The sequence below is a fragment of the Benincasa hispida genome, chromosome 4 (assembly GCF_009727055.1).
Source record: "Benincasa hispida cultivar B227 chromosome 4, ASM972705v1, whole genome shotgun sequence".
NCBI lineage: Eukaryota > Viridiplantae > Streptophyta > Magnoliopsida > Cucurbitales > Cucurbitaceae > Benincasa > Benincasa hispida.
In genome coordinates, this window is record NC_052352.1 from 23,106,631 (window position 1) to 23,121,754 (window position 15,124).

The window sequence follows — 15,124 nt, forward strand, 5'->3', positions numbered from 1 at the left end:
ACAGAGATTTATTATAGTTTTTTTAGATATCAGAACATATTTCTATGGTTAAATATTTAGATTCAAATTTTTTGGGATAAAAATAACGCCGTCTTTTCTAAATAGAACCTGGTATTTGTAGTTTCATCAACAACACCTATGAACCAAGTAACAGCAAATCAGGGATTTAGAAATTTGTGATAATGTGTATGCCAGGTGACTTACCATAAATCTTATTTTTGGATAATTTTGTTATTTTTCAGAATGAAACCTTGAATTTTGCCATGCTTCAATTCTAAAAAAAAATTAAAAAAAATAAATAAATAACCCTTGAAGCCCACCGGAATTGATTGGGCCTCTAACCTATGGGGCTGGCTTTGCTTCAGTGACTCACCTTAGCAGTCCACCAGCGTCTCTTCCCCGAGGGAAAGACGACGACTGGCTCAGAAACTGGATAAGCAAAAACGCCGCTTCACCACTCTTCCACCTCCATTTTTACACACTCTGTAAGTTTCCCGCTTTCCGAATCTCTCTCCTTTTCCAAATTCCCCAATCTCTCCCCTTCCTAAACAGGAAAACCATTGCCCTCCACTTCTTTAATTTCTTCACATTCCATTAAAATGGAGTTCTAAGCATCGGAACCTTTTGTTTCCTTCCAGTTGAAAGGTGTATTATGGATATAACCTTGCCCGCGAAGCATTATACAGATGGGTTCTGTTTATTTCACCGTCGCCCCTCCAAAAATCGCGGCCGGAAAGTTAGGGCCAAGGGAAGGGTTTCTTCAGAGACCAATTCGTTAAGGCTTTATGTAGGAGAAAAAGGGAAACCTCGGTTTCTCGTTATTCCTTCTGATTGTTCTGAAGAACCCCTTGTTCGTGCGGTTCCAAGGGTCGACACATTTAGTTCCAATGGTAGATTGCAACAGGGGGAGAAAAATCTCCATACCCATTTGAATGGCTCCAGTTCTTCATCATCTTCCTCTTCAAATCATTCGCAGAGTTTTGAGGAATTCGAGAACAATAATCATCTTCGTCGACTGGTAAGAAATGGGGAGTTGGAAGAAGGATTTAAATTTCTAGAGGATATGGTTTATCGTGGTGATATTCCTGATATAATTGCTTGCACTAGTTTGATTCGTGGTTTGTGTAAAACTGGAAAAACTAGGAAAGCAACTAGGGTAATGGAAATTTTAGAAGATTCTGGGGCTGTTCCTGATGTGATAACTTACAATGTTCTTATAAGTGGTTACTGTAAATCTGGTGAAATTGGTAGTGCTTTGCAACTTTTGGATCGAATGAGTGTTTCTCCTGATGTTGTTACATACAATACAATCTTGCGTACGCTTTGTGATAGTGGGAAATTGAAGCAAGCAATGGAAGTTCTGGACAGACAACTGCAAAGGGAGTGTTATCCGGATGTAATAACTTATACTATTTTGATTGAAGCAACTTGCAAGGAGAGTGGAGTTGGGCAAGCAATGAAATTGTTGGATGAAATGAGGGACAAAGGATGTAAGCCTGATGTTGTTACTTACAATGTTCTTATAAATGGGATTTGTAAGGAAGGAAGATTAGATGAAGCTATTAAGTTCTTGAATCATATGCCTTCCTATGGTTGCCAACCTAATGTAATCACTCATAACATCATCTTGCGCAGCATGTGTAGTACAGGGAGATGGATGGATGCCGAGAAGCTGTTGGCCGAAATGGTTCGGAAGGGATGTTCACCTAGTGTTGTCACTTTCAATATCTTGATTAATTTCTTGTGTAGAAAGGGGTTGCTTGGTCGAGCAATCGATGTTTTGGAGAAGATGCCTCAGCATGGATGTACTCCAAATTCCCTGAGTTACAACCCATTGCTCCATGGATTCTGCAAAGAGAAGAAGATGGACCGGGCGATCGAGTATTTGGATATCATGGTTTCGAGAGGCTGTTACCCTGATATTGTGACCTATAATACCCTATTGACAGCATTGTGCAAAGATGGAAAGGTAGACGTTGCAGTTGAGATACTGAATCAACTTGGTAGCAAAGGTTGCTCTCCTGTTTTGATTACATACAACACAGTCATTGATGGGCTGTCAAAGGTAGGTAAAACAGAAGATGCCATAAAACTTCTAGATGAGATGAAGGGAAAAGGACTGAAACCAGATATAATTACATACTCCTCGCTAGTCGGAGGACTGAGCAGAGAAGGAAAAGTTGATGAAGCAATTGCATTTTTCCATGATTTAGAAGAAATGGGTGTGAGGCCAAATGCTATCACATACAACTCTATCATGTTAGGACTCTGTAAGGTTCGACAAACTGTTCGAGCTATTGATTTCTTGGCATACATGGTTGCCAAAGGCTGTAAACCGACCGAGGCTTCATACATGATTCTTATTGAAGGGTTGGCCTATGAAGGTTTAGCCAAGGAGGCATTGGAGTTGCTTAATGAATTGTGCTCTAGAGGAGTTGTGAAGAAGAGTTCTGCAGAGCAGGTGGTGGTTAAAAACACTTTTTGATGGGTTTTTTTTTTTTTTTTTACTTCATCTGTTGTTTGATGGCATTGGATTTCATCATTAAATTTTCATAGATGTGGGATTTATGATGATCTTGGAGCCGAATTATGTTTATTATCTTTCTCATAATGGGTAGAATCTATCAATTTTGTAAGATAAAATGCTCAACTTGAGTAGTCTTTTAGTATACAGCAGATTTGATAAAGCAATCGTCCTTTGATAATTTGCAATTTGCATTGCTTTTCAATGTAGATAATTCCTCCATTGAACTCAGCTGGATCATCATTTTTTCTACTTTCAATTAAAACTTCAATCTAATAAATTTTATAAACCCTAACAGTCCGATACTTTTAATAAATATTCAACGATAATTTTTTATAGAAATTGACTAAATAATAATAATAATTTTCAAAAAATTATATTTAATGGTTTGTATTCTCAAAATTTAGAGTGAAAGGCTAATAAATAAATAAATAATTTAAAATCCAACAATAAATTAATTTAGAAATACATAATTTTTACCCAAGATTTTTCATGAGATTTTTATACGCATTATCCAAATTTAAATTAACTTTTTGCTCTACCTAAATTAAGTCCACCATCCAAATTTAAATTAATTTAGAAATACATAGGTTAGTTTTTATTGTACCTAGTCATTTGACAATAACCCTACTTAAATTAAGTCCACCATACAAAAACCCTCATAGTTCTGATAATTTTATTCCTATGTTGAGTTTATAACATGATTATTAATAAAATCGAGCTAAAAATACTTGTAAATCAATAACAAAAGTTTGAATTGATAATTTTAATGGATACAAATTCAAAGCTAAAAGTTAGGACTACAAATTGAACTTTTTTTTTTCAATCAAATCTTTTTTAAAGGTTACCATTTTTTGACCCAATACTTTTTGTCTGATGGGTTTTAAAATTTTCAAAATGGACATAATAATATGAAAACCGACCCCGCCTAAAGCTGAAAGCCTGAAACTGGCCTACCTGAGACCTGACACACAAAAAGCCAATTTATCAGTCTAAATTAAACCGAATCCACCAACAGTACCAAACATGTGGCTCTGCCCCCAAATCCCATAAAAAGTTACACCTATTGAACAGTTCCTAATCATTTAGACAAGCTGTTCAACTATAAATGCCATATTCCCCTTGATTGTCTTCAACCGAATATAATTGACTACTAAGTGTTGAGTATATGAATATCAGAACTTGAGATGAAGCAAATGAAGCTAAAAAATGTTCTTCATTCTGAATCTTTTCAAGTAAAAAAAAAGTAAAAAGAGCCCCACGCTTGGTCAAGAAAAGAAAAGAAAGAAGAAAAACCACCAATTTTTTTGGAACTTAGGAATTCAAGATCAAGGTTAGTCTGAGTAACAAGACATCATTCACAGACTAATGCGTTTAATTTTCCAGATTTCACACATTTAAAATATAGCATATAAGCAAATGACATTTGAAGCCCACCTCCTCCCCCCACCCTTCACAAGCACAGGACAGGTCGAGCTTATGATGCCTTCTATGACTCATCTAACTGGTCCTGCAAACAATCCAACATAATTCACTAATGTTATGCCCTCGTAGTTAAAGGGAATACAGGCTGCAATTTGTGCTTTCTAAGGGATTCTTTTCAGAGAACCTTGAGTTCTTAGTACAGTTTTCATTTGATATTTGGTTTTAAAATGTTACATTTTTACGTTTAAATTTGGAGTTCTATTTGATTTCTAGGTTTCAAGAATTACATTTTTACCTTTGATTTTTCACTAAATACTCACTTTTGATCCTTTATGTTGATTTCTATTTTACATAATTTAAAACAATTAAATTAATTTTCAATATCACGATTAAAATTAATTAAAAATGTTCATATCCTAATTTTTTTAAATGAATAACTGAAAGCTAACGTGTCAAAGATCAAAAGTGAGCATTAGTGAGTGTAAAATGATGAAACATATGAACCAGATGGAAACTAATTAAACTCAAAATTTAAAATTCAAGGGTAAAAGTGTAACATTTTGGAGCCTAAGGACCAAATGGAAATAAAACTCAAAACTCAAGAATAAAAGTGTAACATATTGAAACCTATGGACCAATTGAAACTATATAAATGAACAATGTTTTTTTTCCATTTTTTTTCCTGGGTGGATGGTGTTCACTGACCTGCGCATCTGAAGTCCAGAGAGTGAGGTTGTCCCTCAATAGTTGCATGATGAGGGTACTGTCCTTGTATGATTCTTCACCCAAAGTGTCCAACTCAGCGATGGCTTCCTCAAATGCCTGATCAGAAGAAGAAGGACTGATGACTAACACACGAAAGAACGATGGGGGAAAGAATACTGCTTGTAAGTCACTTACAAAACGGTCATTAGGTGACTAACTTTACAATAGTGCAGTTCCAAGTACTTAGCAAAAGGGGATATGAAAATACACCAAAAGGCTCAAGAAAATGTAACATGTGCAATACACGTTTCAAAGAGTCCAACAGAGAAATTATTCAACAGGACCATCACGATGTGGCTGACAGTTGTTCACTGTTATTCACTGTTGGACGTAAGAGAGAAAAGTACCTCATTTGTATCTAGAAATAATTAGAGGGCATAAAGATCTTATTGAATATGTGGCTAACATCAGTCAAATAATACATACCCTTTTCTCAAGATTACATGTTAATTTGGGTTAGAAACCTGCGAGGCATGCCATCAAGGTATTCTGGTTGAAATGAAAAATTTGAAAAGAGGGTCCTTGGGGTGTTTTTGGGGGAGGCTTTCTCAACCCCGCCCTTAGGCTGTTTCTTAGTTCTTTTTTAATATATTCCTTTCACTGTTTCTTATATATAAATAATTTTTTAAAAGAAGAGAACAAAAGACATCCATTAAAAATTCAATCAAATAAAGTGGTCAACCATAAGAGAGATTACTCTGGCAGATTTTGTAGTCTAATCCAACAGTTATTATGAAACAATCCCATTGTGATGGCCCATTGAATAATTTTTTTTCCAAACACAGGCAGTAATATTAGTTATTAGCAAAGTTTCAATGTCTGATAGACCTCTTGCAAAGGGAGATAGATCAACACATGAATCACAATAAGTCACAGATCCAATCATCCTCTGTAGACTTAACCCACTTAATGACATACTTCAATAATAAGGATGATACATTTTCATATAAAATGAACTAAAAATCCAGTGGTCTGAGGAAAGATACAATAGTATGTAGGACAATATGGCAATTCCTGAAAGCTGAAACTGAAGAGCAAAAGAATGAAATAAAAAACCCATGCAACAGTGTGAACAATTTGAATCATTGGTCAATGAAGATGCATATTAAACAAACGTGTCCAAATCTACATATGCAAGCCTACAATTTAAAGATCCACGCAATACTGTTTCATATGAACAGTGGCGTTCACGTCTGCATATGAATGATCCTAAACATAACCATAGAAGTCAAGTTTTAGGAGAAAGGTCCCTTGCCAACACATAAAGCAATTAACGTAAAGACAATAGTTTGACCAAGTCGCACCAGTAATAGTACCAGCTGACACAATTTCTTAGGAACAGTTTAATAACCCAAAATACAATAAGACAAAGATCTATAAAAGGAGGCCCCAGTGATAAAAGCAAAAGTGTGCCAGAATCAGCCCACTTCTTCTCATTGATAAAACAAAGAGAAATATACAAAGGAAAATAATGTACAACGAGAATGCTATTATGCTACATAAAGGATCAAAACTTACCTCCTTGGCCATGCTACATGCTTTATCGGACTGATTCAGAATCTCGAAGTAAAACACAGAGAAATTGAGTGCCAGCCCAAGCCTTATCGGATGAGTGGGTGCAAGATCTGCAACTGCGACATCCTTCATAGCATAAAATCCAACAAGTGCAAAATCAGCATTCAGAATATTCCAATCTCAAGCACTCATATCGCAGAATTGAAAATTCCTATTATCTTTTGATTCAATTATTAAAATAAACCATTAGAAGAGACATAGAAATGATCTCTTGGAGACTGGAGATCCCACGAAGAAAGCAACGAAAAACAGAGTAATAAAGAAAAATCGTCATCAATTTGAAAACCATTGGAACAGTCTAAATCAAGATTTGATTTCCGTGAGAGAAGAAGGCTGTAACTTAGAACACGGAAACATAACAGTAAAAGATGGATCGGATAAGTAGGGATGTTCGGTGGATACTAAATCAGTATTCAAAGTCAATTCACTAGTCAAATGTTCAACCTCACAGGTCCATAAAAGTAGCCCCAATTCGAAAATATCTCAATAATACCAAAAGAGAAAAAAAGATCCACAAATACCTGAGCAGCCCTATAAGCCAGCATGGTATCCTCAGCAGCGGCTTTCCTCTCATCCCCAACCTTAAACTCCGCCAAATACCTATGGTAATCCCCTTTCATCTTCAAGTAGAAAACCTTCGACTCACTAGCAGAAGCTGAGGGAATAAGATTCGAGTCCAAAAGCTGCAGAATACTCGCACAGACGTCGGAAAGCTCAGACTCAACCTTTGATCTATAATCCTTAACAAGAACAACATGCTCTTCATTCTTACGGCTCTCCTCCTTTTGCTCGATGGAAGAGACAATCCGCCAAGCGGCTCGAAGTGAGCCAATCACGTTCTTGTAAGCGACAGAGAGAAGATTTCGCTCCTCGACAGAGAGCTCAGAGCCTGGGGTTGAACCAAGAACGAGTTTCTGCATGAACTGAACCATCTCTTCATATCTTTCAGCCTGCTCGGCAAGCTTCGCTAGGTACACGTATTGCTCGCGAGAGAGATTCTCCGGCACGGCGGCGGCCATTTTTGAACTCCGGCGAGCAGAAGAAAATGATACAGAGAGAAGAAAGGGATTTGCGTTTTCGCCGTTTGGTAAAGATGCCGCGGGCGGCTTTAAAACCCAAAAAAGAAAATGAAAAAGAAAAAAGAAAAAAGAAAAAAGAGTTGTGCTAGCCTGCGACGAATGTAGAATAAGAGTTAAACGAGAGCCGTTGGATTAAAGTTGGGGACGATGACATCGAGGTGATTGAGGAGGATTGCCAGCTAATGCAAATGTAAGGAGAGAGAAAGCTAACACATCTTTTTCTATTTTTAATAATTTCAATCATGTTGTGAGGTAGCGTTTCAATTAATTTCTAATTATTAATACGTCCATGGGAGGAAAAGCCACGACCTTGCCACGTCACAAATTTTTTTAATTACATTAAAATTATCATATTTTATTCAAAAATTAAATTTAAGATGGAAAAAAAAACAGCTCTAAGAAAACAAAAATATTCGTTTATTAGCTGTTAATAAATTGATGGGAGGGAAGTATTAAGATTTAAGGGTATTGAATATGTATGGAATATGGATTGACTTTTTAATGAAGATTCCTTATATTACAAAATAAATAAATAAATAATTTTAAAATTTTCACTTTCTTTTAATTCCCTATTTTTCTTAGCTTTCAAAAATATTATCAAGTTTAATATATCATTCTAGTCCATAAAATTTCTCCAATTTTCAGTCCCCACTTTTTCTAGTCTTTGTACTTTTAATAAATCTTAAATTTTGATCTCTAAAGTTTATTTTTATTAAAATTAGTTCAACAACCCTAATAATATTCATGCAAGAAAATATAACATAAATATGTTTAAAAAATTTATAGTAAAGATGCAAATATATTATATACAATTTGAAAAAAAAAATAAACTTGTATTATAGACCAATTTTAAGATTTATTGAAAATATCTACCCTAAGTTTAAACAAATTTCATAATTCTGAGATAACATGATATTTAAACTAATTTTAAAATTTAAAATATGACATTAATGAGTACTCCCTAAAAGTGAAAGAAAACGCATATACATTGACTCCATTCATTTTATAAAGATGTTTCATTTTACTCGCAAACGCAGAAAAATAACTAGAACTATGAAAAAAAGTCTTTAATGACTTAATGAGTCATCAACATATAAAAGAAAGTCCATTCTAGTTATCTGTCAAAATTGGAGGCGTTGAAACAATAACAATTTCAACATTTTAAACTTAGCTTTCAACCTAGAATCGAAAATACAAAGCCAACATCCATGCATATTAGTGAAGCAAATAAATAGTATTCCTTTTCTGTCCCACAGATTAAGAATTTAGGAAGTGTAGTCAGGGAAGATAATTGATACAAATATGAAGGGTTTTCTTTTTGTTTTGGAATTTATACAAATATCAGAACAAATGAAAATATGGGGCAGTAGAAAGTCGAAAGCATTGGCTTGGCTCAAACAAGCCTTCATGTACTTGAATTGTCATGTCGGCAGATTGCTAGATAATATGGCAATTGTTCCCAAGAGTGATGTTTCTGTTTCTACCAAATTGAATGTTTAATTCCGAGGCCATTGCAAGTCAATATAAGGCCCTTGAAACGGTTGAGATATTCCTGCACAAAACATAATAATTTGCAAACATAAGAATAATAGAAGGCGTGGTTGGATGTTGTTATTAAAAGGTAGAATAGAGAGAGGAAAGGATTTCTTACAACTACGGTGTAATCATATTTGTACAACATGCCTTTGTTGTCGTATTCTCTCCTCTTGATGGGATCACTCAAAACTGTCCATGAATAAAACAAGTTTTTTGTGAGATCTAGAGTTTATTAATTAACAATTGTGGGTTACTTTTTTTTTTTTTTTTTTTTTTTTTTTAAGGGGGAGGAAGGAAGGGGCATGGGAGATTAGGTAACCTCCAAAAGCCAAAACAGCCTTGACTAACAAAGGAGTGGAGTTGCAAACTCCATAGAGTCATGAAGTAGAGAGTTGTGAACCCATAGGATCCCCAGTATAAGAAGTTAAGAAGGTATAAGATTGATATTTTTAGTAATAGGATCCACAAACTTCTTGACCAAACATGGAGTGCAGTTCACAACTCCTATTTCCCTAACTTCTTTTGACCAAACACCTTAGCAGCTGTGGGAAAGAAAGGAAAAAGAAGATGGTAAGAAAGTCGAATGTAGGGAGAAATATTTATCCAATTCCAAATGCTGCTGAAATTTATCTATCTCCATCCTGAAAAAACTTTCATATTTGTCTTTAGGGACGGAAAATTTGAGTTCAAACGGAGATCCTCTAAATTTCCTTCTCAAACATTCCCTCAGTTCTCTTTAGAAGAAAAGGGCACAGAAGATTAGGTAACCTCCAAAAGCCAAAACAACCTGGACTAACAAAAAAAAATAAAATCCTTAGAGGTGTTTGGCTCACCAACATGAGTTGAGTTGGTATAATATATCAACTCATTGTTTGGCCCATCAACTTTAAATGTTGGTAGAGTTGAGTTGGTATATTTTACCAACTCTCCCTTATTCTCATGGTTTCAATCGGTCGTTGTCACACTCCAAGGACTAACTTCAGGCTCCGACAATCACCTCCGATGATAACTCCGGTGACCAACTCCGGGCTCCAACAACCACCTCCAATGACAACTCCAGCGAACCAACTCTAGGTTCTGACAACCACCTCCGATGACAATTCCGGCGACAAAATCTAGACTCTGACAACCACCTCCGATGACAGCTCCAGCGACCAACTCCGAGCTCCGACAACCTTCACGCAACCAACTCCGACAACCACCTCCGGTGACCCAACTCCGACGACCACCTTCACGCTACCAACTCTGACGACCAATTGGCTCTGACAACAAACTCCGATGAACAACTCCGACAACCACCTTCTTAGAATCCAACAACTACCTCGGACTACAAACTCCGATGAAAATCATAACGACCACTTTCGCCCGACCAACTCTAGGATTCAAAAACCACCTCTGATGACAAACTTCGATAATCAACTTCGACATCCACTTTCCCACTCCTACAAGACTAATGATTGATAAAGAATGTTGTAGGGTTGTTGATTATATTAAAAAAAAAAAGATTATTTTGTCTACATTAAGTGCAATGTTTATACGTAATGAATTCACATATCAAATGAGTGTTAAGAATATTTAGACAGAAAGTATGTAACATATAACAAAAAAAACCATAAAATGAAAAAAAAAAAAATTCTGGAACATTTTCCGACAAGAATTAGTGAAAATAGAGATTTGTTCTCTGATGATCCTCCAAATTTAGAGGAAATGAAAGTGAAACTGTTGAAAAAATGTGATAACATTCCATTGGTTGTTCTAATGATGGGAAGATTTAATTTTTTAAAAAAATCATGACATAGCAAAAATATAGAGCAACAATAGGAAGAAGAAGAAAAGAAAAGATGACAATGAAATTCATGAAGAAAAATTAGCTAGAATCAAAAGTTTTGATTTTGCTTTAGTTCCTCATTTTATTTAACCATATTTCTACAAGAAATGTAATGAGTTAATTGTTGTTCATCGCCCAAAAAATAAAGAAAGAAAGAAAGAAAAGTTTTAAACATTAAAAGAAAAAAATTGCAATCTATATTTTATTCAAACAAAAATGGGTAGAATTATTGAATAAAAAAGTTTCAAAACAAAAATAGTAATCATAAAAGCATATTATTTAGAGTTAAAAAAACTACATCAGATATCTAGACATTTGAACTCAACTCTGCAGCCCAAACACAGATATGAACTCAGACCAAATAACTCTACACCCCAAACACAAACATATGAACTCCACATACATATGAACTCCAGACATCCTACTCAACTCAGCATCTCAAACAGCTCCTTAGAGTCAAGGCAGTGGGGGAGATAGTAAGAAAGTAAGTGTAGAGAGAAATATTTATCCAATTCCAAATACTACTTAAATTTATCCATCGCCATCCTGAAACAGCTTCCACATTTATCTCTTAGGACGGAAAAACTGAGTTCAAATGGAGTTCCTTTAAATTGCCTTCTCAAGCATTCTCACAACCATATTTAGTCTACTAAAATAGGTTTTCTACCTGATCTTAATAGTTAAGAGAATCTTACCCATTCATTTATACAGATTCACAGGAAAATGGAATGAGTAGTTTCATCTTGAAACATTACATACTCCAACTAATCAAGCTAGCAATTGATTCGGACCATGAAGATACGCAAAGGGAGAGCAGTCAAAGATAGCTTGGAAAAGAAAATGCTAGGCTAGCTAGATGGCTGCTACCTCCTTGTGACTCATGTCAAAAAGGTCAAATCTTCGCATGAAAGACGCACTTAAACACACCAAGAAAATCAAGCAAAATCAAATGCATATAAGAAAACACCTTAACAGCAAATTAATATCAGTTTACCAACAAAAATTCTCTACCCTCTGCTTTCAAGTTTCAACCCCACAAAACTACAGCAGATTAAGTTAAACTGATAGGTCATGGTTATATAGAGTTCTCCCTTGTAAATAACATTTACCTTTATATATCTCCAAAACTAAGATCGACTCTAATATATCCACCATCCATCAATTCTCTTATCACATAAAACGAAGACAAGGAACTAGGAGTGGGGTGGGGGACTGCTGACCGTTCCAATAACAAGGGAATTCTGCCCTATCGGGAGAAAGCTGGTAAGCCGACCACAAGCCAACAATTTTCTCTGGATTTACTTTTCCCTATTATGAAAGTCAAATCGTCAAAATAGAGAAACCTATGGCCTATGGACGAAGTTCAACACAATATTCTACATGGAAAACCCAGAAAAGGACTCTGATAAATCTTTTTCTTAAAATAAGAAACTGAACTTTCATTAAGAATTAGCAAGATGTGGCTGCAAAAGAAAGGCGGAAAGGGAAAAGCAACTTATTTAGGTATAGCATTGGTGATTTTCTGTTGCAGCCAACCTTCTTATACCTATAAAAGAAAGGAGAAAGGAAGTAGCCTAGGTGGGAGCATGTACACTTCCTTGAGAGAACTGGAGAGAAAAGAAAATGTCAAAGCCACGAGAGAATTATTTATAAAAGTGCAAGGAGTGAATTCAGTGGCAAAGTTTGCACCTTATGCAGAAATTACTTTTAAAAAATAACTAATATCGTCTTACTGAGTTAATCTTCTGGCACTCTTATAAGCCCACAAACTCTGCATGTAAACAGTAAATTGATATTTTCAAGATATTTTTAGACTTTGTCTCAAGATTTCTCCTATTCCAGGTTTCTCACATAGAATATTGGAGTATAGTTTTATCCAAGTTATCTCTCTATCTTATTCGTTTTATTATTTATCTAGATGAGTAAATCATGGGAGAATACTAGTCCTTAGACATATTAGTTTAGTTGATGATGTTTGAACCATTTTTTCCAACAAATGGTATCAAACTAAGTTACTAAACCAGGCCAGAACACAAAAGCTCAGCACCCCAACATGTCCGTACAATAAGTTAATGCATCAATTAATAATGGAACCTTTCCTCCTCAATCCACCTTGTGGGGAGAAGGGTCACTTTTTATGGCTTGCTAAGGTGTGTGCAATCTTAGAAACAATGTGGGATGGGTGGAATAGTAGGACTTTTAGAGGGATGGATAGGGACCTTAGTGAGGTTTGGTCTCTTGCTCGCTTTCATGTTTCTTTGTGGGCTTTGGTTTCAAAGACCTTTTGTAACTATTCTATAGGTGTTATTTTGCATAATGGAAGTCTCTTCCTGTAGAGGGAGGTTTCTTTTTGGGGCTTGGTTTTTAGTACGCCCATGTATTCTTTCATTTTTTTTCTCTATGAGAGTTGTTTCTATCAAAAATTAATAATGGAACCTCCCAACAGTACATCAGTTTTTTTTTCTTATAGGACTCAACAGTACATCATTTGTGATTTTTCTGTTTGTGTGGTCTCAACAGTACATCATTTAAAAACTGTGTATTGAAAGTGGGGTCATCGGCTTTGTCTTATAGCCTTGTATATTTGTGAACTTGGCTTGTCTAGTTTATGAGTTCTCTACCACAACCTCTATGGTGGTTTCATTGTTCTTGATGGTAGTCTTTCCTTTCATCACCCCCTCCCCACCATCACCGCCACCCACGAAAAAAGAGATGCAAGAACCAAAAACTTGTCATCTCCCACAACAACAAACCAGCAACATACCTGAGCTTCTCATTTCAAACTAAAATTACTCAATTTAAATGGAAACAACACTAGGTTATCATGCTCTTTAAAGAAAGAATGAAGATGAACATACCTTTGCAGGCTCTCTTCCCACCGTAACTACTACTACAAAGCCCCTCACAGAATTCACTTTTCCATTCTTGTTTCTTTTCTTTCTCTGAGTACTTGGGCATCTAAGATCTTCATGTAACAAATATAGAACCTTGGAAGGAGAAATTAGAAGTACAAGGAGGCAATCTAATTGATATTCGGTATTTCCCCTTGACCGGGAGCCGATTCCTTGTCTCCCATTTGTACTACTTTTACTCTAATGATGTCTTCTCTCTCTCTCTCTCTCTCTCTCTCTCTCTGTGTGTGTGTGTGTGTGTATATATATAACTACATAATCTCTACTCTACTGCTCAAGCCTTCTTATAGTGTGAACATTTTTTTTTACTTAAAATCCATTTCGTGACACAACACAACTCACAAATCACGAGTATACACGATCCCTAACTAAGACGTATGTGATGGAAAATGCAGGAAATCCTGTAAAATAATGAGAGCAGTAAGATGCATTAAAAACTAAAAGATGAAACCTGACCTTGAAAAGCCTCGTTTATTTCCTGAAATCTGGAGGTGGCAATATCTTGATCTTTCTGCTTATCAGGATGCCATTTCTACAGGGAACCAATTCCAAGTACCGGTAAAGATTATCACCCACAAATAAGAACACTGAAATGAGGAGCAAATCAAAATGGATAAAGGAAAAACGGGGAAAAGAGACAAAATGGAGAGGACACGAAGTCACGAACCAGAGCCAGCCGTATGTAATTGGCTCGAATATCATGATCAGTTGCATCGTAATCCACCTCCAACGTCTTGTAATAATCCTAAAAAGAAGCAAAACCCAGAAAACTTCATCAATACGGAAAAATGCCCAACAACCAATACCAACTCAAAACCCTAGTACGTTTCACATGGACAATAAATGCAATTGGAAGAGGAAGAAGAGGATGTGCGAGATACTCGTTAAGTGGAATCACCTTAAAATTAGTCGCTGCAGAGAAGAAATCAAAGTTAATAAAGGATTCTTGATCGGATTGTGGCTGGTGGGAGTCCGGCAACCCACGATGGCAATCGTCCCACATCGCAGCACAACAGAGAGAGAGAGAGAGAGAGATAAAATCGGGAGTGCGTCGGAGGCGATGGATTAAAGCGATTGGAAGGTGGTAGCTGGCCTGCTGACTCGTCTAGTTTGTTCGTGAATTTTTGTGCTTATCGAAATGCCGCGTAATACAGATTATTGTGATTTTAGCCTACGCATACGCTATGCAATCCGAATCAAAGAAAAACAACAAAATGTAAATACAAGGAAGGTTCTAAATATGGATGCCAATGGAGAGTGGAAATTTTGAGAAAACTTATTAAATCGGTAGAAATGGTTATAATTCGAAATATGATCTCGATGTAGATGAAAATTTTGAGAAAAATTATAGAAATTGAAAATTTTGTTATAATTAGTTAATGAAACTTTCGTAGTTGTTTAATTACTATAATTGATTATTTTTAATCACAATCTATACTATGAGACAAACATTCAATTTTCCTTTTGAGTTATTGGTTAT

At 35.7% G+C, this 15,124-nt stretch overlaps 3 protein-coding genes across 3 annotated transcripts; 1 reads left to right on the forward strand and 2 right to left on the reverse strand.

Annotated features, from left to right (window-relative positions):
- The first annotated feature begins 326 nt into the window (after window positions 1-326).
- LOC120076371 (pentatricopeptide repeat-containing protein At1g09900) lies at window positions 327-2,705 on the forward strand. The gene is made up of 2 exons (XM_039030184.1): window positions 327-485; window positions 639-2,705. Exon 2 carries the CDS (start codon window positions 653-655, stop codon window positions 2,483-2,485), a length of 1,833 nt encoding a protein of 610 aa, XP_038886112.1. The 5' UTR covers window positions 327-485; window positions 639-652; the 3' UTR covers window positions 2,486-2,705.
- A 1,100-nt stretch (window positions 2,706-3,805) lies between these two features.
- On the reverse strand, window positions 3,806-7,418 carry LOC120075642 (14-3-3 protein 10). The gene is made up of 4 exons (XM_039029225.1): window positions 6,811-7,418; window positions 6,233-6,355; window positions 4,655-4,771; window positions 3,806-4,034 (listed from the first exon to the last, which is right to left on the reverse strand). The coding sequence occupies exons 1-4, from the start codon at window positions 7,306-7,308 to the stop codon at window positions 4,014-4,016; spliced, it is 759 nt and encodes a 252-aa protein (XP_038885153.1). The 5' UTR covers window positions 7,309-7,418; the 3' UTR covers window positions 3,806-4,013.
- Window positions 7,419-8,560: 1,142 nt separating this feature from the next.
- On the reverse strand, window positions 8,561-14,836 carry LOC120076004 (dnAJ-like protein slr0093). Its single transcript, XM_039029777.1, has 5 exons — window positions 14,543-14,836; window positions 14,312-14,389; window positions 14,101-14,176; window positions 9,020-9,093; window positions 8,561-8,920 (listed from the first exon to the last, which is right to left on the reverse strand). The coding sequence occupies exons 1-5, from the start codon at window positions 14,645-14,647 to the stop codon at window positions 8,849-8,851; spliced, it is 405 nt and encodes a 134-aa protein (XP_038885705.1). The 5' UTR covers window positions 14,648-14,836; the 3' UTR covers window positions 8,561-8,848.
- Between the last annotated feature and the right edge of the window lie 288 nt (window positions 14,837-15,124).

What these genes read in the sequence shown, in the direction of transcription:
- LOC120076371 (XM_039030184.1), top strand. Translation starts at nt 653, where the DNA reads ATGGATATAACCTTGCCCGCGAAGCATTATACAGATGGGTTCTGTTTA.
- LOC120075642 (XM_039029225.1), bottom strand. Translation starts at nt 7,308, where the DNA reads ATGGCCGCCGCCGTGCCGGAGAATCTCTCTCGCGAGCAATACGTGTAC. An exon ending in TGGCTTATAGGGCTGCTCAG is followed by an intron (nt 6,356 to 6,810) that starts GTATTTGTGGAT and finishes TATGCTATGAAG; the next exon opens with GATGTCGCAGTTGCAGATCT. An exon ending in TCTGGACTTCAGATGCGCAG is followed by an intron (nt 4,035 to 4,654) that starts GTCAGTGAACAC and finishes GATTGTTTGCAG; the next exon opens with GACCAGTTAGATGAGTCATA.
- LOC120076004 (XM_039029777.1), bottom strand. Translation starts at nt 14,647, where the DNA reads ATGTGGGACGATTGCCATCGTGGGTTGCCGGACTCCCACCAGCCACAA. An exon ending in CTGCAGCGACTAATTTTAAG is followed by an intron (nt 14,390 to 14,542) that starts GTGATTCCACTT and finishes GCTTCTTTTTAG; the next exon opens with GATTATTACAAGACGTTGGA. An exon ending in ATTACATACGGCTGGCTCTG is followed by an intron (nt 14,177 to 14,311) that starts GTTCGTGACTTC and finishes GGTTCCCTGTAG; the next exon opens with AAATGGCATCCTGATAAGCA.